We start from the raw sequence: 23,293 nt of genomic DNA, 5'->3' as shown, positions 1-23,293 counted from the left end.
CATCAGGAACGTTTCTCAATGCTAATTGAGAACTCTCGTGTAGCATGGGATGCTTCAATTGCTTCAATCCTTTGAAAACATCATTGCAGATAGAGTTCAATGAGGATGGACCATTTATGGGCCATAGCATTGCCTGAGGGAATAAATTTGTATTTGTCCTCGATGAATGGTTCGTTTCCAGACTTCAATCTACTGCAATGGTCCGCTGTCGAGCTACGTTTATTTGCTTTCTAGGACAGTATCATCGTTTCCTTCAGAGGAGGCGATGCTGTTATTGCTGCTACTGTTTGACGAGCAGCGAGTTAGTTTGGCGTTCGCATCGTCATCGACAACTCGACGGCTGTTATTTGTACGCTTCATTAGTCCGTCATTTATGTGTGTCCTTTTTACCTATGCTCTTACCGGTATTCTGAAATTAAAATGGACACTAACGTGATTCGTCAAGACGTTAAAGAAGTTACAGATTACAGCTCTCAATACGGTAGTTATAACAGCATATCGTATGTAGCATTGAACGTCGTCGGAGCTCCCGAAGTCTTTCCAGAGTATGGAGATTATGCCGAGACGTTTTCAGCGGTATGTTTGACACCTTATTGCTTTGTTTCATTTTGTTACTGCGGTTTTCTGTTTATTCGATGTAATTTTATATTGCTCCGCATTGCGTGTTGGGGCAAGGGCGTCGAATTAAGTTCTCATTGGTGACGTTTTACGGCAGAGAAAGTAAAGTTGCATGTAAAAAATTGCTTAAGGTTACTCAATCTCAGCTTGCTATTTAATTCACAGCAGGTGTTGCTCACTCATGGGAAGTTCTGCGCTGCTCGCTGTTATCTAAGCGTCTAAACATTCTGGCATTATCTACATGCCTCGTACTGCTGTGTGCTGTTGTTTGAAGTACGACATGATTCGCAGCGCACTTACGGACCGTGGTGGCTTCGTCATTCAATATCCGACAGGAACTTTAATACCATACTTCCAAAGGAAAGACATGTCAAGAGCCAAGATTACGTTGGCAAGTATTGTCTCGTCAACTATCTCTGCGTCAGTTGTTTTTCGAGGGCGTTTGAAATATGAAACGTAACGGCGTGCCCGATTTTTTTACACTCACCAAGGACGACTTCAGCTGTCAGCGTTCCGTGACGTGGAAAGCCACATTTCGGGCGACATATTGAACTTCGGGCGCGTATGTGAGCCCGAGATTTTCAATTTCTTATCCTCATGCATAGTTCGGTGATGTCAGCCAGTGTAAGTAACAAAACCTGCTGATGCAGAACCCATTCTTTTCATATAGGCCGAATAGCAGTTCTGCTGTTCGCATTCTTCCGAGAAGCCAGTATCCGTTGTAGTGTCCGAAACCTTAATGAGTTCTAACAACACCGAAAGGAACACTTGGCTGTGCGTGAGGGTGGGTGCATGTGGCACTGTCGCTGACTGCATTGGGGTCACTAGCTGATACAAGCATTCATCATTAAACATGACCAAAAGTCGGTGATAGTTTAGCTTAGGTTGGTTGGTGCAAGCTGAAGTAAGAACTGTGCAACAGTGATGGGAATGACACAACTTTCTTCCTACATTGCATCCCTGCATCCCTTTTTTTTTTTTCTTTTTGAAGCAACGAAAGTTGTGAAGGCTGCCTGTTAAGCATTAGCTGCAGTATAATGTCAGCTGCCACTAAAAACACATTGTGCACAAAAGCAAAAACGCATACATTTTGCATGCATCCTGTATTCCATGTCCATAATCATAAGGTGTACTTCCACTCTTTCTAGTCAGATTTTACCAAATGCATGCTTTTGCTACAATATCATTATTGATTTCCATAATGAAATATAATTCTATATTCAAGCACTTGCATTGCCGCATCTTTGCAAATCTAGCCTGGTAAAGCTGCTCTTCAAAAGCTACCCTGCGGGCAGTCAAACCAAATTGACAGCTTGCTCTGGTTTAAACATTTTCTTTTCTTGGTCATGCATGCATATAGCGCACACAGGTACGGGCATAAGTAAACGGAGCATGCTTTTCCGTTCAAATTAAACTCACACTTTCTGCGCTGGAGATAAGAAAATAATATTTGTCCATCTAAAAGGGCACCGGCGTCTACTACAAGTTTGCACATACCATGACCGCCAGTTTCAGTTGTGCAACACGTGAAAAAATTTAGAAGCAAATTGCGTGCCCCGTTTACTTTTGTCCGCAAGGGTACATGGCTTTCATGTTTCTCTGAGCCTGCATTTAGTAAAGACATCATATTACTTGGCAGCGCCCTGTGTATGCTTAAATGTGTATGAGCATATGCACACCAGCCTATGTTCATCATTGGTAGAATTGCACCAGATTAGTAAGATTTGTTGAAGGCACTGGTGAATGGAGCATGTTTTTTGTCTCTGACATACCAACAGAGCTCCAGTATGAACAAGAAGTGCATCCAGTTACAGTGACTATTTTTGAAACTTACAATCCTGGAAGTGTCGTGAGGATACTGGCCTTCGATCGCCTCAAGAACAGGTATGCACTCGAAAAAGTAAATAGTTTTGGTAGTGCTTCCAGGTTTTGTGGAAGTGGTGCTTCGACTAATTTTTATTTATTTATTTAAAATACCCCCAGAGTACAGATGTACGCTACAGAGGGGAGGGGCGCATACAGGATACATATATATAAAATAGAAGTTTAACACAATAAGTGTACAAGTCTCTGAAAAACAAAGCACATAAAAAAGAATGAGGTTCATGTGTAATTTAGGAAGATGGCATAGGTGTAAAAAATAACGAAATATAGTAAGCAACACAGTATACAATGAAGATAAGCAAATAACCATACAATAAGTTTTAATACTAGGAAAGAAAGAAAGTTCACAGCGTGGATTTAAATTTTTCTTCTTCAGTTATGCTTGTTAGGGATGCAGACAGGTTATTCCAATCATTACAGGTGCGGGAAAGAAATTAGATAGAATAGCAACTGTGTCTGAGTGCGAAATGTTTACCTTTTGACTGCGGTTCAGCATCAAACAGTAACACTTGTTAACTTGTTAACAGTTATGTTTTAATTTTTGTATGCTTTGTTAAACACGGCTGGCTTCTTTTGATAGGTTCACCACTCATGTGTGAACGGAAAATTTTGTTTGAACAAGTTAATCAAAAGTATGTACTTCTGTTTCCAGTGTTTGTTGTTAACAGTAATCAAAACTAGCTAGATAATTATTGTTGGCAGTCCTGTATTCAATTTTCTTCTTTTAAAAGATGGAAGGAGCTGTGGGTGGGAAAGCCTACTAAAGGTGCCGAAGCTTGTGCATGGCCAAGACCATTTCCTTCGGAAGAGACATTTGCTACCAGGTGAGCCATAAGCTTTGGGCTAGCATCAAGTGAGAATACCTTGTCACTGTTTCTAATTTAGGACGTATTTGTGTTCATGGTTAGAAGCGATAGAACTTAGCCCCAGTGCCATCGATTTCATCTAAATGCCCAGAAAAACCCTCAGTTGAGACGCGTACTGTTCTCTGTCTCAGCTTTGCTCAGTGAAGCCACGCCTTCGGTCGCCACACACATACCATACTTTGTCGCAATGCCAAGGTCTGTGCTGCAGAAAATGCCTACACATGATGGCGCAAAACTGAGGAAGTAGCTAGGATAAGAAAATTATGGAGGTTGAACTCCTTTAAACCTAGATACAGAGCGAAAGCTCTGTTAGGCTTGGTTATGCTTTTGTCAGAGGTCAGGGTTGTTAGGGTAATTGGTCAACACAGTGTTAAGCAGCCTGCTTGGAACCATACTGAAAGTTTCTGGCCTCAAAGTCAAATTGTCCCTCCCGATGACTTTTGCAAAAATAGCATAAGAGCTCTCATTCTGAAAAGTGAAGCTCTAAAATGGGTTTAGACGAACTGGGCCCCTGTACCTAGTCCACACGTAACAAGAAGAGGGGGAAGGAAGGGTAGTCTGGTCAGAGCTCGCTGAACCCATAAAAGCAGCTTGCGGAACCTAGTTTTAGAGATTCTGTCCAAAGGTTTAGGAAGGTTAAAAAGACATTAAGCATATAGAAGACTAAAGGGCGGCCTCATACTATGCTGTCATGGTATAGTGGAGAAAAAGGGCAGGCACATACTGCGCTATTGTGGTTTAGTGGAGAAACGAGGACTGTGTGGGTGATTCCTGGCCAACAAGCATACAGCTGGCAACATAAAGTTTGTAGAGCTAAGGAAAGGGTGGCAGGTATATTGAATTGAAGGTGGTACAGGCCTACATGCCTGCATTTAGTCATGATGACCAGACAATAGCAAGCTTCACTGAAGATGTAGAACCAGCAAAGGGTAAGGTAAAAATCCAGTTAACTGTAGTACCAGTAAGCGACTTCATTGACAAGGTAGGAAAGGAGAAGGCTGGAGACCAGGCAGTGGGGGACCATGGCATAGGCTGTAGAAATACCAAAGATGTAATTAGTAGAGTTTGCACAACGAAATAATTTATGGTTCATGAAAAGCTTTTCAGTAAATGGATAAACTGTAAATGGAAGATGTCAGATGAGGAGACTGAAAACGGAATAATTTTATACTGTGTGCTTACGCTGGCATCATGATAGACATTAGAAAGGTGCAGTGTAGTGACCATAGGATGGCCAGGTCGTTGAATTGCTCTAGACTTGAAAAGGAAATGCGGTGTAGTACTAATAAGGAACAGGCATATCAATAAGTTAGCAGTAAGAGGAAAAAAAAAGGCATTCAGGATCTTGCTGCTGAACAGATATTTGCTAAACACATATTGCAAAAGGATAACCTTAGTGTAGAAGTAAGGAACTGTAACTTGAGAGATGCCGTTACGATGTGCACAGTAGAAGTAGATGGTTGGATGGTTAGATGTGATATCGGTAGAATAAGGAGACGAAATATCTCATGAAGAAACATCAAAGTATGAAAACCTTCAACTCAACAGACAGGATAGAACTGGCAGAGCTGTCAAAGTTAATCAGTAAGCATAAGGTAACCAACATAAGAAAATAGAATATGGGGAAAATTGATCATGCTCTGAAGAACTGCATTAGCCTAAAATTGGTTCAGAGGAAACTAGGCATAGACAAAAATTTGATGTATGCACTCATTCCCAAAATGGATAAGATAGTGAATTTTACAGAGGAATTTTACACCAATCTATACAGCAGGCCAAAGTAATTGGAACAATAATAAAAGTGACAGTGGGGCAGAGTCATCAGGCAATTTGCTGGTAAATAAAGAATGGCTTAACAGCGATGAAACGAGTGAAAGCAGCTGTGCAGGGTTAGGATCTAGTTAAGGACAGTGGGGAGATCATGCTAGAAAGACTGACCACCCTGTATACACAATGCCTATTGGCATCGAGGGTACCGGAATCCTGGGAGAACGCTAACATTATCCTAATTTATAAAGGGGACGGTATGTACTTGAAAAATTACAGAACGATGAGCTCAATATACATTTTGCTCAGTACATTTACTAAAGTAATTACTAATATAATCAAAGCACTAAACTAGATAGAGAGATATGCAAGGTGTAATTTCTGTATATAGTTAAAGGAAAGCATTTCTTAGTCATCAGCAGTTATGCAAACACTGAAAAATCAGGCTGTAGACAAGCGGCATGTGAAAGTATTGGAAGATATCTATAGCAGCTGCACACTCACCATAAACCTCCATAAAGTAATAAAATCCCAATCAGGAAGGGTGTTAAGCAAGGATACACAATCTCTCCAGGGCTGCTCACCACTTTCTTACGCGGAAAGACGTGGGCTGGGAACATTTAGGGATAAGAGATAATAGAGAATACCTGTTGGATTTGCTAATGACAGTGCCTTGCTGAGTAACTCGGGTCAAATTTCAAATGGTGACTAATGACCTAGGCAGGCAAAGCGGAAGAGTGCGTCAGTTAGACGTTGCTGGTTGTTGCCATTGCAGTTCTGCAATACCGGCCTTCGGTAGAGGCATGGTCCGTTTGGGGGGGGGGGGGGGGGGGGGGGGGAGGGTGCGACTTGTTACAGAAAGACGACAAGACTGGACTTGCTTCTTACACAAATGTACAGCTGAATTTACAGCTAGTTACAAATTTTTACACTTTGACCAGAACAGTCGTTACCATCCAAAATGATCAGGAACGTCTGGCTAGAATTTGCTTTTCAGGAGACCGTGTCCTGCCTGACCTGGTGTAGCGGTTCCTCGTCCTTCGGAGCATGCCCAGCACAAAGCTTGACCTGTGACTTTCCACCAGGAGCTCTTGTCCAAGCATCCCATTTTATTTGGGGCCAGAATATCTGCCTAAATCAGTTTGCCCAGCATTCTTGAGACCTTTTCAGTAGCCAATCAGAAATTTGCTTACTAGAGCCAGTCAGAAGGGTTTCTGTAAAACTGAACGGGTTAATGGCACACCATTGTTCACGAGCTTGTTTACTTCTGATCACCGCTTACCTTCCATGAAATCGTTCATCTCTTAACCTTGAGGATGGCAGACAGACGCCAATTCCCAAACAACGGTGATCAAATAAACAAAACGCAGTCAAGCGCCACTTCCACCACCTGTGGCTCACACTGCGGATACACATGGTGTCTGGGCTCCACGGTCCATCGGCGGAGGGCAAAAAACCCAACTAATTAATTATCGTTTAGGAGCATGGCTGTTCAGATGGACTCTTAGGAGGCAGTACACATTCCATGTGAGTTACACTTTTCAACATCCACAAGCTGTCTTAGAGCATGTTCGAGACACTGACCTTAAAGGACCATAAGCTGCCTCTAAACAATATTCTAAGGAGCACAATTCGCGACTCTCATTTCAGTGCCCTTTGCTGCTGGTACTGTTTTTACTTTATGGCTCGGCAGTCATCTGCGAGCAGCATTTGTTCGATTAGTTTTGAAATGAACGAACGGCCGGTGTGAGGGCGACGCAGGGAACCGCTTAGAGAATTTGAAGACAAGGACCAAGTCAATGACATTCGGGTGTTGGGTGCGAATGCCCTAGTGCCTGGTGGCTTGCAAACTTAAATGAGTCTGAAAATTAATATGCAGGAAATGTAAGTAAGACAGCAGCTTCGGAGGGGAACAGCAGTTTACGATCGGTAGCGCGGTGCTTGAAGTGGTAAGGGATTATGTTTTCCTAGGACAGGTAGCAACTGCAGATCCAGATCAAGAAAGTGAGATAGCGCGAAGAGTTGGATTGGGACGCAGCACATTTAGCAAGTACTCTGAGGTCACGAATAATAGCTTGCCGGTATCCCTCAAGAGGACAGTATGTAAAAGTTGCATCTTATTGGTGCTCGCTTACGGGGCTAAAACATGGTAGCTAACGAAAAAGGTTCAACTTAGGTTGAGCACAATGCAATACAGAGAGTTATGAAAAAAAAAATGACAGGTGTGGCATAAAGAAACAAGAAGCTAGTAAAGTGGGTCAAGGAACAAACTGACATTCTAGTTAAAAAAAATAAATAAGCATGGGCAGAAAATGTAATGCAAAGGCGAGATAACCTGTGGTCATTAAAGGGCAACTCCGGGGGTTTTTTGACATTCGAATATTCTAATAAAAAATTTACTGTAGATTCTCCTCTCCGTCCTGACGCATTCTACAAAATTTGAGCGCCGTACAATAATCCGTTCGCGCGCAACAAGACTTTAAAACATGCTGTTTTCATGGCTTAAGTTGAGACTATTTCTGCCGGCAACACTGAGCTTCTGACGTCACAAACAGTATACCGGCGTTACTGTCCACTTCCCGCATGATTATGAAATTGTGAGGCTTATATTGAACTACCTCAGACATGTTATGCAATGCTTCATGATTTCCATACCTTATTTTCACCATCCAACGCTTGACGAGTGTTTCTCTAATACTGAGTGTGACGTCACCATTTCGTCACCTGGGACGTCGTTTCTGGCCATAAAAGCAGTTTCGGTTTCGATTTGCTGTTTTTTCTTTTTAAAAATACTTCTAATTGGAATTTCGAAACACGTTTTTTTGTGTTCGAGTCAGGACGTGCCGAGGAATGTAATTCCACCAAAAACACAGAATGATGGAAAAACCACCGGAGTTGACCTTTAAGAGTAACTTACCAGATTCCAAGAGAAGGCAAGTGTACCTGGGGGCGGCTGAAAGTTAAGTGGTAAGAAGTTTACGGGGTTCAAGTGGATGCAGCTGGTACAGTACAGGGTTAAGGAGGAATAGAGAAGAGGCCTTTTCCCTGCAGTAGTTGTAGTCAGAATATGACTGATAATGGTAATCATGGTGATGGACAACAAGAACAATTAGTTTAAACAACACTGAACTTTTTGATTAAAGACATGTGGGTGTTCAAGCAATCCTGCCTTTCTCCACTGTTTCCTGGCATTTGTTCTGTCAACGACCAACCAGATCTTTTTCTCTTTTCTTTTTTCAAGGTTTAAGCAGAGTTGGTTTAGGTGCAAAATGTTGATTTTGGCTAGTTCTGCTGAATATCCGTTACTGGAGAACTCTGCAAAAAGCAAAGAACGGCACAGCTTCTTGTTTTGTGTCTGTGGTCATGTCCATTGTTTAAGTTGACGGTTCAGTATAGACAGATTGAACGCACGTAAGGAACTTTAGCTGGTCAAAGTTAATCCAAAGGCTTCCGCTGCGGCGGCTCTTGTAGTCCACATGCAGTCACGGGGTGTTAAGTCCCACGTGTCGTATCTCTCAATGCTGAGCATGCCGTGGCTTACTCTTTGCTTTCATCTTGAAGTTATGCCAGTTCTGCTTTCCTTGGTGTTCACAGACGGATGTCAGTCTACAGGGTCTTGACTATTTAAGGGCCGGGTTTTAAAAATTTTCTATGTAATATCTACCACCCCATTTGAGCTGAAATAACGTTCACAAAGTAGCAAAATATGGTCTACGTTATTTGGTAAGTGATTCAACATCGGTGCTTGCCTAGATTTTCCGGAATTGACGAAAAACTGCTCTTGGTGGTGTGCACAATTTCCGCAGAAGAGAGTCGAAAAGCTGCTTTGACATGGTGCGCCATCTGTTGAGCACCGAGGTAAGTGCCATCCTGCCAGTTGGCGCGCTTGCCTTGCTGCTCGACAGATGGCGCACCATGTCAAGCAGCTTTTCAACTCTCTTCTGCGAAAATTGTGCACATCACCAAGAGCAGTTTTTCGTCGATTCCGAAAAATCTAGGCAAGTACCGATGTTAAATCACTTACCAAATAATGTAGACCATATTTTGCTACTTTGTAAACGTTATTTCAGCTCGAATATTGCAGTAATTTCACATAGGATTTTTTTAAATCCCGGCCCTCAAATATTCAATACTCTGTATGCACTCTTTCTCTTTCAGAGTTTTACGGCTTGAGTTCCATCATGCCCACCTCGACTATCATGCACAGATCGATGCAGTGGTGCTTGCGGGGAAGCCCAAACAGTTGGAATCTCCCGATTCTGAGTGTTATGAGCATACTAGTGCTACTGCAATCCACCCGCCACCGAGTTGCCAGCAAGGAACATCACCCGTTTCTACAGCTGGGTTCCACTCACTACCGGTTTGTAGGCACCTTGAGTTCCTTTTAGGCCTATGTAAACCCTTTCTTCTTGAGGGAAGCCGAAAGATTGAGATTTTTTGCAATTGCAGAAGCATTCTGCTCATCAAATTTCAAGGTCAGAATCTATAGGGAGCACTTCACTACACCATCTCTCATAGCTTGCATAAAGCTCCGCGATATTGAATCCCAAATGCTGTATCTCGTTGTGCCATAGAAACCACACATTTACTGCACGTTAGCACTAACAGGCAAGCTTACACGCTCTTCATTCTAGCCTGCGGATACAGCTTGCTCAATCTTCAAAACAGGTTGGAACATACTTCACAAGTAATGTCAATCAAAATTTAATCCAATAACCTGTGCAAAAGCTAACACTGAGACAGTGCAGAACAGGCATGTGCATAGTAGTCGTTGGAAGTAAGTGAAGGAAAAAAAGAAAAAGTGTGAGAGCAGGATTTTGTAATTATTTGAGTGAAGTTTCATGGTCTAGTTTGGCCAATTATTTTGCCACTCAATATTTGCATTTGATTTAAATTAAAAGGCTCTCTTTCCACAGTTGCTCTAAACCCAGAAACTTGAATGAGGTACTCTCTGACGCAGCATTTTTTGAAAAAAAAAACCTTTTCTCCTCTAAAAAGTTCTTTCTGCTTTCTTTCCTTGCTGTCGGTGTTGCTATTTGCTCTTAGAGCTCTTGGTCACCTTTATGATTGCTCCTCCTTTTCAGCGTGAACTCCTGACTGAGATATTTGGCTACCTCGATCTCCTGTCGCTGTGTAGGCTATCTGGAACCTGTAAGTAAGTATTTGTTGTTCATGCAATGCCTTTTTTGTTTGGTGTCAGCAGAAGTTGGTATCTTTATGCATCTTGATGAATTTTGTGCGTCAGCCCATCTGGCAACACCACCAGATAGCATTGTGGGTGTGTATACGGCTTAGTTCATGTTGAAATTTTCATGCGAGACAGAACATGCATATCAGTTTTTGGAAAGGGGTAACTGTCATTCCCGCAAGTTTAACCACATGCTACTCCTGTTAACGTGGGGAGGTGCTATTGTCTCAGCCATTATTTTGATGTACATTAATATTACATGCATGCTCTTTGAATAATATAAGCATCTTTCTGGTTTTGTATTATGTTGTAACTCTTGCTTATTGTAATGCTTGGCATCGTTTAGTATTAGGGTGCTTTTGTGTTGGCCCATATTTTATGCGTTGTTATTACACTGAAGGTTCCCTTTGCACTGTAGGTTTTACATACTATAGTCGAATAAAATTCAAGAACGGAGCGGCAAATATTCGTCAAAGGAGGCCCTCCATCCAGTAGCGTCAACCAGTTCCCGCAACGTGGTGGTTAACCACATAGCGTGAACTCGTAGTGAACACTATATTCGAGGACAGCATTCTGTGTCTTTTCTGAGAAGACAAGGCAATAAAGAGAATGTAACGGGCTTTTGTCCCCGTCCCATGGAGAATGGGCCCTACTGACCATCTCTCCGACTCCCCCCTTTACAATACCGCACCCCCACACCGAACAGTATGCGCCATGGCATGGTAACAAAGGCGTGTCTTCTTCCCTTTTCTTCCTCCTGCCAGCTAGATTAACCGCAACAATTTCGGTCGACGCCATTGGATGGAGGGCCTTCTTTGATCGGTATTTGCCACTCTGTTCTCGAGTTTTGTTCAACTATAGCCTGTAAGATAAGCAATAGTAGTCCGTTATCAGAGACCACTTTCCTTTCTTGATGCATCCACTGGGAATTTGTAAACACTTTTTCTTTGGATGGGATTTTTTTTTTCCAGACTCTTTTGGAAGGTGTGCTATGATCGCATATTCTACCAGTGCCTGGACCTTCAACCATACTGGGAAAAGGTGATGGCAAAAAATGCATACATGCATTTCTTTTTCTTTCCTGTCCTTCTTTTTTTTTTTTTTTAGGAAGTGTGTATTGCCTGTTGTATGCACAGCCCCTCGTTATTACTTCTTTTTTTTTTTTTTAAGTGATTGGTTTGTACTTGTATCACGGGTTGTACAGCACGGAGGGCATTTTGAATGTGTCAGTGGTGGAACTGCTGCGCCAATTGCACTAAACTGTGCTAAATCAGAAATCCTGCTACATGCTGCTACAAAATCGATTTTTTGCCTAATTCTGCACCTCGCCTGCACCAAAAGTCGCGAATAACTCTGCTGACAGCAAAACCAAACTGTCGAGAAACCAAAACTGACATCTGCTGACAACACTGCAAGACTGAAGAATATTTTTGCAGGTCCTGGGCGGACAGTCACGTGACACAAAATTGACGCTTGTCTACGCCACTTCTTCGCTTCCTGCCACTGTTTCCTTTTTTCTTTTTTCTTTCTTCATCTACTGGGAGAGAGTGAGAGAGGGATGCAAGATATCAAGTCCATTGCGCGGGAAGGGTGAAAGGAGAGGCTGGCAGTCGAAGGGTCGAAGCACGTACAAATGCATGACGGCTTCAAGCTGCCCTCTGCGCTCGCTTAATTTGTGTGAGTGCATGTGTGTGTGGAAAGGATGTGCCAGCAGGCTGGCCAAAACAGACTGCATGGTTTCAAACGAGTGACAGTTTGAAACTGCCCTCTGCAAAGCACAGCTGGAGCAGTATGCTCGCTTGCTTCCTTTTGTTGTTGTTGTTTTCGTATCAGTGAGGTATGGGCTGCGATGCCTGAGTAGCAGCAGAGGGAGCGCTAAGGATTTGACTGTTTCTGTGCGCACGCACTGGATTCTGTTGACCGCTTTTATACCTTAAGTTCAACCCTTTATGTGGAACATCTTGTATAATTTCACAGCTTAATTGCAAACATCAGCGATTATGCGCCCTTTAGAAGTTAATGTCAGTCTGGACAGTTATTTTTTTTCTGCCACTACAAAACTGCGTGTGTGTGATCGCGCGCATGTGCAAAGAACTCATGCGCAGGTGCTCAATATATTTGCAGCCCCACATACAGTCAGTAAGTATGTTTTCATTACAATGACGAAAGCATACGCACAATCCCTGCAGTGCGCTGCGAAAAAGCAGACTTACGACTCCGAGTCCTTACGTCGCTTTGATTAACCAGCCACCCCGCCAAACCACCGGAAAAAATAAAGAACGAAAGCAAATATTGTGAACGCATGGAATCGGCACTCACTCTACATCCCCGCGCATCGCACCTTTGACTGAGCAGCGCCAGCAGCGCACCTCTCTCGAGGGGAAAAAAGATCTTCATCCAGGACCTGGAAAAATATTCTTCCCCGTTTCCCTCCAATCAGCATAGGTCTTGAAGGAAAAAGGCTCCTAAACTTTACCCCAATGTACTAGGTAAGGACGCCCAGAAAAGAGTTTAGAATCAGGAAGAGGTACAGAAAGCTAGAGATCAGGCTGGCCAGGAATATGAGCACCAATGCTGAGCTGCTTTTCTCAAAAGGCGTCAAGTCTAAGCATTTTGCAGACGTTGAGAGTGGACAAGCCCTTCTGAAGAATGGACAGGAAAGGCTCGCAGCGGCACTGTCCAAGCTGGAGTCTTCGTGGCAAGAGAAGAAATAGTGCCTTAGAGTGGCAGTTTTAAGAAGCGGCAATTCTGAATTCCTACAGAGAGTTTTTATATCAAGACAGCTAGCAACCTTCTTTCCAAGGCTGCGATGTTTATAGTGTAGTTGCATATCTCGTTAAGCCTTCCCGCTGAATAAAAACGGCTTTGTTTTTAGCAGAACCTCCTCTTTGCTTAAATATGTGGCTTTGAACAGCACTTTAGACTGCATTTGAGTTTGAAGCTTGTTTTTGCATGGCTATTGTCGTATCTGAGCAATTGGGTTTCAGAAATAAAACAAGCCTTCTTTATTTAAGTATCTCGAGATTTGAAATTTTGCTACAAAACCTTTTTTCTTAGGCTACAAAAGCTCAAATACTTTTTTTTTTTTCGAAAAGTTTGGCACAAGGCATAAGTTGAGAAAGGGGGATTGGGATGCAGGAGATAGGAAGTTAAAAGAAGGAGTGAAGTCCAGTTGCACTTATGTATTCGAGAAGGTTGGCAGTATAGCGATTGTCCATTTCTCATAATCACTATCGCTATTCCACCGCAGGCCCACCTTTATCATTATCCATTGCCTAATGTGAGTCGTTGATAGACACGTCCACAACAAGTGCCGCACATCGCAGACGTCAGGCGGAGTGTCGCAGTGAGGGCACCTGTCAGTCACTGGTAGATCTTTTTCCCGCCATCGATGTCGAACAGATGGGGTCAGAGCTGCCCCTGCCCGGATCCAGCGCACTGTCACCTCCTCCTGCCGAGTAAGACTACGGGGAAGAGGGTGCGAACACGGAGGAATGAGAGTGCGTGTTCGCTGGCACAGAACTTGCGAATCGGAAACGTGGGACAGGAACGGATCTGGGGGAAGAGGGGAAGGTGGTGGATCGCCTGATGTGTTTATATGCGTCATAGCATCCGCTTGAATATTATGTGGATCGCGAGCATGGCCGCGAATCCAGTGTATACGAATAGGGCATGGGTACTTTGAACAGAGCAAATGTATGGACTGTGTTATTTGGAATGTGCGTCGAACGGCCTTAAGCTGTTTAAGGGCAGTGAGAGAGTCTGTGTAAAGATGAACTGCATTGAATGTAGGAACTGGTGGAAGGGAACGTATGGCGTTGTAAATTGCTTGGAAGTTCCAGTGCCAGAGTGGTGCACGTATCCGCGGTATATGTCATGTGAGTGTTGAGATGCGGATGAGAGGGACTATACACAGAAGTAACTCCTCGCTCTGCAGTATGTGATGCATCGGTATATAATATGCACCCTTCAGGCAGATGTGCGGATGATACCGACGGGGAAGCAGTGGGGTGATTGTCCGTGAGCTGGCAGTACGACCATGGAGGTAGTGTCTTTAAATGATGTAGTTGTAAAGACTGTTTGCGAGCTCTGTTTGCCATCCACTGATCAACGAGTTCAGTGAGCGCATTTAGCTGGGCATACTCCTGAAGTACTGGTATGGGTGTTAGGCGGGGAAGATATGTTATTGCACGCATAGCCTCACAATTGATGGCCTCAAGGGAGTCCCACTGTCTGCGGGTGAGACGTTGAAACTGTGCCTGGTATATTATACGTGGCTGGAGGACAGAGCGAACAAGCTGGCGGGCCGTGTGAGCACGCGCGCCGTCAGAGCGCATAGCTATGCGACGAATGAGACCCAAAGTAGCGTGAGCGGTCTTACGGATGGCTGTCAGCCACGGGGTGCCAGTCCCAGAGGAATGAAGGAGAAGACCAAGAATGCGAACGGTTTGTACCTGAGGAATTGGAGTATTATCTATCATAAAATTTATAGTGGGAGCTTTCCGTAAGCCAGCTTTATTTCCAATGCGAATGAAACAGGATTTCGTATGCGAAAGAGTTAGGCCCAAAGGAGGGAGGCTAAATGTCAGTACATCCAGCGCATGCTGGAGGGCCGCCTGATGGACAGACGTATCTGGGTGACAGCACCATAAGGTTATATCATCGGCATACGTCAGCACGTGTATAGAAGGGATGGCCTCTAGGGCTCGAACAAGTGGAATGAAGGCCACATTAAGTAATGTAGGGGCGAGAACAAAGCCCTGGGGCACTCCTCTGTTTGAGGGGAAGCGACCAAAGGGCTTTCCATGGACACGCACACTGAATGTTCTATTTGTTAGAAAGGCATGAATGGCGAGGAGAAACCTGTGAGGAAGACCAGGAGTTTGTAGGGGGGCAAGAATGGCTGAGTGAAGGATGTTATCATATGCCTTTGTTATATCTGTAGCGATCACAGTTCTAACAAGATGACTGTGCGGGGAGTGGTGAAGCACGTCAGCAGCCAAAGTAGAAAGACCGTCCTCTGTTCCTATTTGCGGGCGGAAGCCAATTTGGGATTCTGGGTAACAATCATGGGATTCCAACCACCACGATAAGCGAGTGGCGAGAATGTTTTCGTAAAGCTTGCATATTGTTGGCGTCAGGGAAATTGGACGAAGGGCCGAGAGAGATACTGGAGGATGACCTGACTTCGGTATTGGAACAACAATAGAATGCTTCCACTCGTCCAGCATGACACCAGAATGCCACACGTCATTGAATGCATCAAGCAGGGCCTGCAAAGAAGTCCCTTCCAAGTTGCGGAATAAGGAGTTAGGTATGCTGTCGTGCCCGGGAGCAGAGTTAGATTTGAGACGTTCAATGGAGGCCAGCAGCTCTGCCATGGTTAGGTCAGAAGTAATCGCATTGGGGGGTTCGGTAACCAGTAAGCAAGGTGGAGAAGTTGAGGTGGAATCATAGTGGGGAAAAAACTGTCGGGCCGCCTGTTTTGCAAATGTGTCCTCGTCTACATTCATCGCAAGGCGAATGCTCTCTGTGTAATCAGAAACTTGAGAAGAGCGCTCCATGGCGTGAAACACGTAAGTTGTCGATTACTCTGCTTGGAGGACAGGCGCTCACACCATGAAGCCCAACGTTGCCTTCCTAGACGCTTTTCATACCGCCTCGCACGCGTGGTAGCCCGGTGAAGAGCGGGCATAGCCGATGGGTCATTGGGGTAACGAGCAGCATAATGATCTGCCTGGCGACGCAGAGCCCAAAGATTCAGGAGGTGGATGTCCGGGTTTGGCTCGTCTTCATTTACAGTGGTGGTAATCGTGTGGGACGGAAGAACAGCAGAGAGAGTAGGCAATGCTGATGATGGGGTGAAATTAGATAAGCGATTGTCTGCGCGTACAGAGTCCCATGATGTTATTCGTACGCTACGGCGTATTTTACATATCCGCGAAGGAGTGAGAGAGATAAAGATAGGACTGTGATCACTACCCCAGGTACCTGGTTCAACAGCCCAACGAGGGCTACCAGGGCTACAAAATGCTACAAAATGCCATTTTTCCTGCTACAAAAACTTAATTGAAGGCCAACAGATACTAAGAAGATTGAGAACCCTGTGTGTCATAGAACAAATAAGCTGTATTTTCCTGCCGTGAAAATTGCAGCATCAGGCTGCAAGAATGCACTAAGAAATGCACAGGAAGTCGCACGTCCTGGATCTGCTGTAGAGGTCTCTTTTCACTGTCTGCACACAGCGCTTTGCACTGCCATTTGAAGCAAGATGATAAGGAGGAGGTTTACTGTGCCGAACGCCATTCCTGGTCAAGAAGTTCGCAAAATATTCAGAAGTAAACTACTTCACTTCACTTCACTTTATTACCTTAAAGACCCCACATTGGGGGTATTACATAAGGGGTGGGAGTACAGACATAGATTGAATATGATTGCCTACATGGTATTTATGAAGTGTATATTTAAACTGTTTACAAAACTTGATGGGCAGGTGATGGCGTCAACATCGTGGGAAAGGCCATTCCAGTCTTTTGCAGTGCGAAGAAAGAATGATGAAGAAAAAGTGACGGTGCGGGCGCGCTGGCATGAGACTACTAGTGGATGGCCGGTGCGATGAGATATGCGAGCTGGCGGTGTGATGTAGGGTGGTTGGCCGAGGGAGCTGTAAAAAAACTTATGGAACAGATTAAGAGAAGCAATGCGACGACGATGGGCAAGAGTTGATAAACCTGATTGCCGTTTAAGTGACGATACACTGATGTCATATGAATAGGAAGAATGAATGAACCTCGTGGCGCGATTTTGGACAGATTCTAGTGAACTGATGAGATATGCTTGTTGCGGGCTCCAGATAGCAGATGCGTATTCTAGTTTAGGTCGGATGAGCGATTGGTAGGCGAGAAGTTTAATACTTTGAGGGGCGTGCCGTAAATGGCGTTTCAAAAAACCTAATGATCGGTTAGCTGATGCGACGATGTTCGTTACATGTGAGCGCCAGGAGAGATCCTGGCACAAGGTGACGCCTAAGTACTTGTATGAGCATGCAGATTCTAGTGGAGTGTTAGCAACCGAGTAAGTGAAAATTTGGGGGTTACGCCGGCGGTGAAAAGATACGAGTTTACATTTATTAGGATTAACGACATTAGCCAGTCATCGCACCAGGCATGTATTGCGTTAATGTCGTTTTGGAGCTGTGATTGGTCAGAGGTGTTGGAAATAGTGCGGTAAATAACGCAATCATCGGCAAACAGACGAACATTGCAAACCAGGTTTGAGGGTAAGTCGTTTATATAGATTAGGAATAGGAGGGGAGCTAATACAGAACCTTGGGGTACGCCTGATGTTACTGGAAGAGGGTTAGAACTGTGTCCATTAACGAGAACAAACTGAGAGCGGTTAGAAAGGAATTCTCGATCCATAATAAGACGTTAGGATGCAGATTTAGCATGGTTAGTTTCAGCAGTAAACGCCTGTGGGGAACTTTGTCAAATGCTTTAGCGAAGTCTAGAAAAATAGCGTCAGTTTGTAAGTTTAGGTCGAGGCTGGAGTGAACGTCATGAAGAAAGATGGCCATTTGAGTTTCACATGACAGACCCTTGCGAAACCCGTGCTGTGAGGGATGAAAGAAGTTGTTACTGTCAAGAAAGTTCATGATTTGAGAATAGATGACGTGTTCCATGATTTTGCAAGGTATGCTGGTTAATGATATGGGACGGTAATTTAAAGGAGTATCTTTCTTGCCTGATTTATAGACGGGAATGACCTTCCCCACTTTCCAATCATCCGGAATGCATCCTGTAGAAAGCGACTGGGAAAACAATAACAATAAGTATATTGCAGAAATGCTGTTAGTATTGCGAAGTATTTTGGAGTTAATTTCGTCTACGCCGGCCGATGATGAAGTTTTAAGGTGTTCGATTAGCGAGGAAATGCCAGCTTCAGAAAACACAACAGCAGGCATGTTGGACTGTATATTGGCGGTGGAAGGCGCAGTTGGTGGTTGAATTTCATTAGTGAATACAGATGAAAAGGCATTATTAAAAATATCAGCGCATTCTTTGTCATCTGCGTCTTCGCCGGACTCTTTAGTAAGAGTGATGGTATGTGCTGGGTGCTCACTTATTACCTGCCAGAACTTTCTGGGATTGGAAGTCAACAATTTCAGGAGGTCGTTGTGAAGGAAAGAGTATTTCGCATTGCGGATTGCGGACAGGTACGTGCGTTCGGCTGTATAGTATTTTTCCCACGCGAAAGCGTCGTATTGCTTTAATTTTGCCGCACGGAAAAGGCGTTTCTTTATGTTGTCGAGCCTTTTTATTGTTTTGGTAAACCATGGTTTTTGGCGGTCGGAGTGGAAGCTTATTTTAGGGATGTATCTGTCTGTTAGTTCGATAATCTTGCTCTTAAAGAGGGACCAGTTATCATTTACTGAGCGATTGTGAAAAGATACTTCAAATGTAGTGAGATATTGGCTTAATTCGAGATTAAACGCTTCATAGTTTCCTTTGTCGTATAGCCGAATAGTTTTATTTTGATTTTCGCGTCGTGATGGGTGGAACTCAAATGTGGCGTGAATAACTTTATGATCGCTGATTTCGCGTAGATAAGTGATAGATGAGAGGGCTTCCGGGTGGGTAGTTAGGATTAAGTCGAGGATGTTTGCACACCCTTCTGCAACGCGGGTCGGTTCGGATACTACTTGTGTTAAGTTGAAGTTTAGGCAGACCTCAATGAAGTCATTCGCTTCCCTGTTGCCGACTGCTGTCTGTGTCTGCCAGTTGATTCCTGGAAAATTGAAGTCTCCAAAAAGGATGATATGTGCTTTTGCGTATTTTCTCGATAGCTGACTGATCTCGTCGTTAAGTATTCGGGAAAAATCACAGTTGGTATTTGGCGCTCTGTAACAAACGCCTAGCAGTACGGTTTGGGGCGTGGCGCGACAATGTAGCCATATTATCTCGAGGTCTGATGGAATATTTATAACTGTGCACGAGAACTGATTGTGGACTGCGATGAGTACACCTCCGCCTCGAGCGGATGTGCGATCTTTGCGAAAAAGGTTAAAGTTCGGTAAGTCAGCAAGAATTTCAGTATCAGTGACGTCATTAGTGAGCCATGTTTCGGTAAGAATCAGCAAATTACTAGAAGATGAACACACAAGATTGGAGATTATTTCGCGTTTCGGAAGAAAGCTGCGTATGTTAGTGAAAATCACCGAAAGGGAGAGATTAGACTGGGGGGTGGTAGATACGTGAGCGGCTGGAAGCTTGCGGCGCAGCAATCGCTATGGTATCTCTTTTACAGATTGCGATGGTTCGTCGAAAGTATATCGACGGGCACCGATGAACAGGGTCTTGTACCGCAAAGAAAAACGGTTAGTCTTGCTTTTGGCAAAGGTAACTAGGTGCTTGCGCGCATTACGAACGCGACGTGAAAAATCTTCGCCGACGGTGTAGTCTGTGTCCTTGAATTTGCGGCCATTAGCTAGGATTTCTTCTTTCGTTTTGAAGAGCGCAAATTTGGCAATTAGCGGACGGCAGCGGCCAAGTTCGTGGCGCCCAAGACGGTGAGTGCGGTCTAATGTTTTGGGGTCGAGTGTGATGTCCAAAAATTCGGAGCAATGGTGAATTAGTAGTTTTTCAGAATCGGCCCACGTTTCAGATGGATCAGGGTCAGGAATATTGTAGAAAATCAGGTTGTTTCGGCGTGACTGGTTTTCTGCTTCGTCCATACGATCCTCGAGATCACAGAGCTGTTGAGTCGCCTGAGCGGTGTGAGTGCTTATGCCTTCTATCTCTGTGCGTAGCGTCTGTATGGTTTGGTAGCGGCCTTCAAGTGCGCTAATGCGCCTACTTAGGTCAGAAATCAGGTTTCCTGTTGTTAGTAACTGGGTTTTGAGGTCTGAAACTTCCGTGATTAGTGTCGACTGGCCGGCGGACAATTTTTGAAGTTCCGCAAGTACAGTGTCGAGTTGGGCTGGGCCGGGGTTAGTCTCTATGTCGCCGGATAACAAAAGCAAGGAAATAATGACATCAGCACACTCAGTGGCAATCGCAAAGCAACACTGTGGGCTCGGCAGCTGTAACAGGAAATAATCACTAGATTTCTTAGCGTAAAGACAATATGGCTTCCTAACCTGCATGGCGAGGCAGAACGGGTTGAGTGACTGCATCGTGGCACAGCCACCGAGCCCACAGAGCGACGCCAGCGGCTGCGGCTGCTTAAAAGCTGGGGCGGGAGAAGATGTCGATGGCGATGGTGTTTCCAGTTGACTGTCGAGGGTCCAGTGCACTGGTGAGGTCAGCGCACGATAGGCGGAAGCGGTGACGAGGCAGGGATGGTTGAAAACGGGCGTCCTTTCCAGCCAGATGTCCGGTGGACAGGCAGCCAGAGAAGCAGGGAAAAGCACGGTGAACCAAAGGGGAGCAACCACCTGCATGGCGAGGCAGAACGGGTTGAGTGACTGCATCGTGGCACAGCCACCGAGCCCACAGAGCGACGCCAGCGGCTGCGGCTGCTTAAAAGCTGGGGCGGGAGAAGATGTCGATGGCGATGGTGTTTCCAGTTGACTGTCGAGGGTCCAGTGCACTGGTGAGGTCAGCGCACGATAGGCGGAAGCGGTGACGAGGCAGGGATGGTTGAAAACGGGCGTCCTTTCCAGCCAGATGTCCGGTGGACAGGCAGCCAGAGAAGCAGGGAAAAGCACGGTGAACCAAAGGGGAGCAACCACCTGCATGGCGAGGCAGAACGGGTTGAGTGACTGCATCGTGGCACAGCCACCGAGCCCACCAATACGGGCCATTGTTGGTCACTACCTCTTCTGGCAACCCATATGCGGCAAACGCACCACGCAGTTTTTCCAGTCTTTTCACTGGTCATCGAACTCATCGCAAACTCTTGCAACCACTTAGAATGCGCGTCAACAAGCACTAGAAACTACTCTCCATCACAATATGCAAAGTCCACTCTTTTCCACCTGCGCGTGGGCCAGCCCCAGATGACAAGGGAACACTCTGTGCAGCGATCTGCGATAACTGGCATGTGGCACACTCTTTTCACCGTTTGTTCTATGTCCTGAGTTAATCTCGGCCACCACACGTGGCTTCGCGACAGCATTTTCATTCAGGTCATTCTGTGCACATTGACAGCACTTGTGCACGCAGGCACACTGGCACTACTACGCGATTTCCCCAAGTTACACAATCTTGGTCGATAGAAAGTTCGTGGCGGCAAACAAAATATGGTACGAGCAGATCATCTGGAATGCTCGAAGGCCAACCGGATTGTGTATAATAGAGCACCTTTGATAAAACCTTGTCCTTGCGCGTTTCCAGTTTTATTTCTTTTGCTGAGAGAGGTACTTCATCAAGTACAGAAAAAAAAATTAACGCTGTCAGGTTCGTCAGCTTGGGTTGTCAATGGCAGCCACGACAGTGCGTCAGCATTTGCAATCTCTCTAAACCTCCGATAAACTCACCGGTAGTTGTAGGCTGCCAGCAACAACGGCCTTCGCTGAACACGGGCTGCTGACATGGCGGGAATTGGCTTGTTATGCCCTAAAGGACCTGCTGAGGGCTGAGGATCACTGTAAATTCAAAACTTCCGCCCGAGCATATACTTGTGAAATTTCTTTAGTCCGAGCACAACGGTGAGTGCCTCTTTTTCAATGTGGGCGTAGCCTTGTTCCGTTTTGCTGAGTGTTTTCGACGCGAAAGCGACTGGTCTCTCTACAGAACCTTTGTGGAATAGGACGGCTCCTACGCCGTACGCAGATGTGTCAGAGGCTAGCCCTAACTCCTTTGTAGGGTCGTGGTATGTTAGTATGGAGTTCTGCGTAAGCCACCCTTTGTGTTCTGAAAAGGTATTTCTGCTTCAGGTGCCCATTTTCATCTCTCATTATTACTGAGTAGCTCATACAATGGTTTCAGTTCTGCCGAAAGGTTTGGAAGAAACTTCCCATAGAAATTTATTAGCCCAAGGTATGCTCGGGGTTCATGTTTGTCCCTGGGGCTTGGTGATTCCTTGATAGCTTGTACTTTCTCGGGGGAAGGACGTATTCCCTTGCCGTCGATCACATGACCCAGGTATGTTACCGAGGTCTGAAAGAACTTGCATTTTTCTTTCTTCAGTTTGATTCCTCTTTTTTTAAACCTTGTTAGCATACTTTTGACCTTCTGATAGTATTCTTCCAACGTTTTCGTGGCTATCAAAACATCATCAAGATAGCAGGGTACTCCTTCTAACTTGCTGAGAACCTCATCCATTACTGCTTGAAAAGTGGTTGGTGCACTTGTTATTCCGTACGGAATAACAAGTGTATTTAAACAAGCTGATATGCGTGTTTACTTTTACAAGCGCCTGAGAATCCGGGTGCAATCTTAGCTGTTGGTAGGCTGGTGAAAGATGAAGCACCGTGAAATACTTGCAGTCATGTAACATTGCAAATATGTCCTCAATTACCGGCAACGAATAATAGTCGGTTCTGAGGCACGGATTTGCAGTCACTTTGTATTTTCCACATATTCTTACTTTTCTGCCTGCTTTGGGACCGACTACTAAGGGAGTTGCCCACTCACTGCGATCAACACGGACTAGCACTCCTGATTGTACCAAGGACTGCAACTCATTTGCTACTGTTTTGCGGAGCGCAAAGGGCAGAGGGTGATGCTTACAGAACACAGGAATAATAGTGTCTTTCAACAGGAGCTTCACTGGAGCGCTGTTGATTAATCCTAGTGCTGGCTCAAACACTTTCGAGTATTTTTCCACAAGGCATGCTACCCTTGTCCACATTGATTCCGCAGACGCTCGTCCACTCTAAATTCAAAGCTTCCAGCCAATCGCGACCCAACAGTAAAGTTTCATACCTTTGTGAAGTGCACACAACGATAAGAGGCAGAGTAATCGTTTGACCATTGTGCTCGACTGGAACTAACTTCCCTACAATCTTTGAAGGTACGCCCCCGTA

At 44.9% G+C, this 23,293-nt stretch overlaps 2 protein-coding genes across 4 annotated transcripts in view; one reads left to right on the top strand and one right to left on the bottom strand.

The window, feature by feature from the left end:
- Window positions 1-295: 295 nt before the first annotated feature.
- The window catches only part of Fbxl4 (F box and leucine-rich-repeat gene 4), a 47,679-nt gene continuing 24,681 nt past the window's right edge, over window positions 296-23,293 (top strand). Inside the window, exons 1-7 of one of the 3 annotated variants that reach the window (XM_084595358.1) lie at window positions 296-576; window positions 910-1,009; window positions 2,397-2,502; window positions 3,234-3,326; window positions 9,294-9,495; window positions 10,220-10,290; window positions 11,295-11,364. In XM_084595358.1, coding sequence (XP_084451484.1) covers window positions 421-576; window positions 910-1,009; window positions 2,397-2,502; window positions 3,234-3,326; window positions 9,294-9,495; window positions 10,220-10,290; window positions 11,295-11,364 — 798 coding nt within the window. In that variant the 5' untranslated portion in view covers window positions 296-420. The remainder of the gene's footprint in view (window positions 577-909; window positions 1,010-2,396; window positions 2,503-3,233; window positions 3,327-9,293; window positions 9,496-10,219; window positions 10,291-11,294; window positions 11,365-23,293) is intronic. The other 2 variants (XM_084595357.1, XM_084595359.1) reach the window with 2 other exon arrangements.
- On the bottom strand, window positions 19,610-21,103 carry LOC146200101 (uncharacterized). The gene has a single exon (XM_084595889.1). The coding sequence runs from the start codon at window positions 21,089-21,091 to the stop codon at window positions 19,610-19,612; it is 1,482 nt and encodes a 493-aa protein (XP_084452015.1). The 5' UTR covers window positions 21,092-21,103.

This window comes from Amblyomma maculatum, chromosome 2 (genome assembly GCF_055883805.1).
Source record: "Amblyomma maculatum isolate TAMU_Amacu chromosome 2, ASM5588380v1, whole genome shotgun sequence".
NCBI classification, from domain to species: domain Eukaryota; kingdom Metazoa; phylum Arthropoda; class Arachnida; order Ixodida; family Ixodidae; genus Amblyomma; species Amblyomma maculatum.
This window is presented reverse-complemented; position numbering and strand designations above follow the sequence as displayed.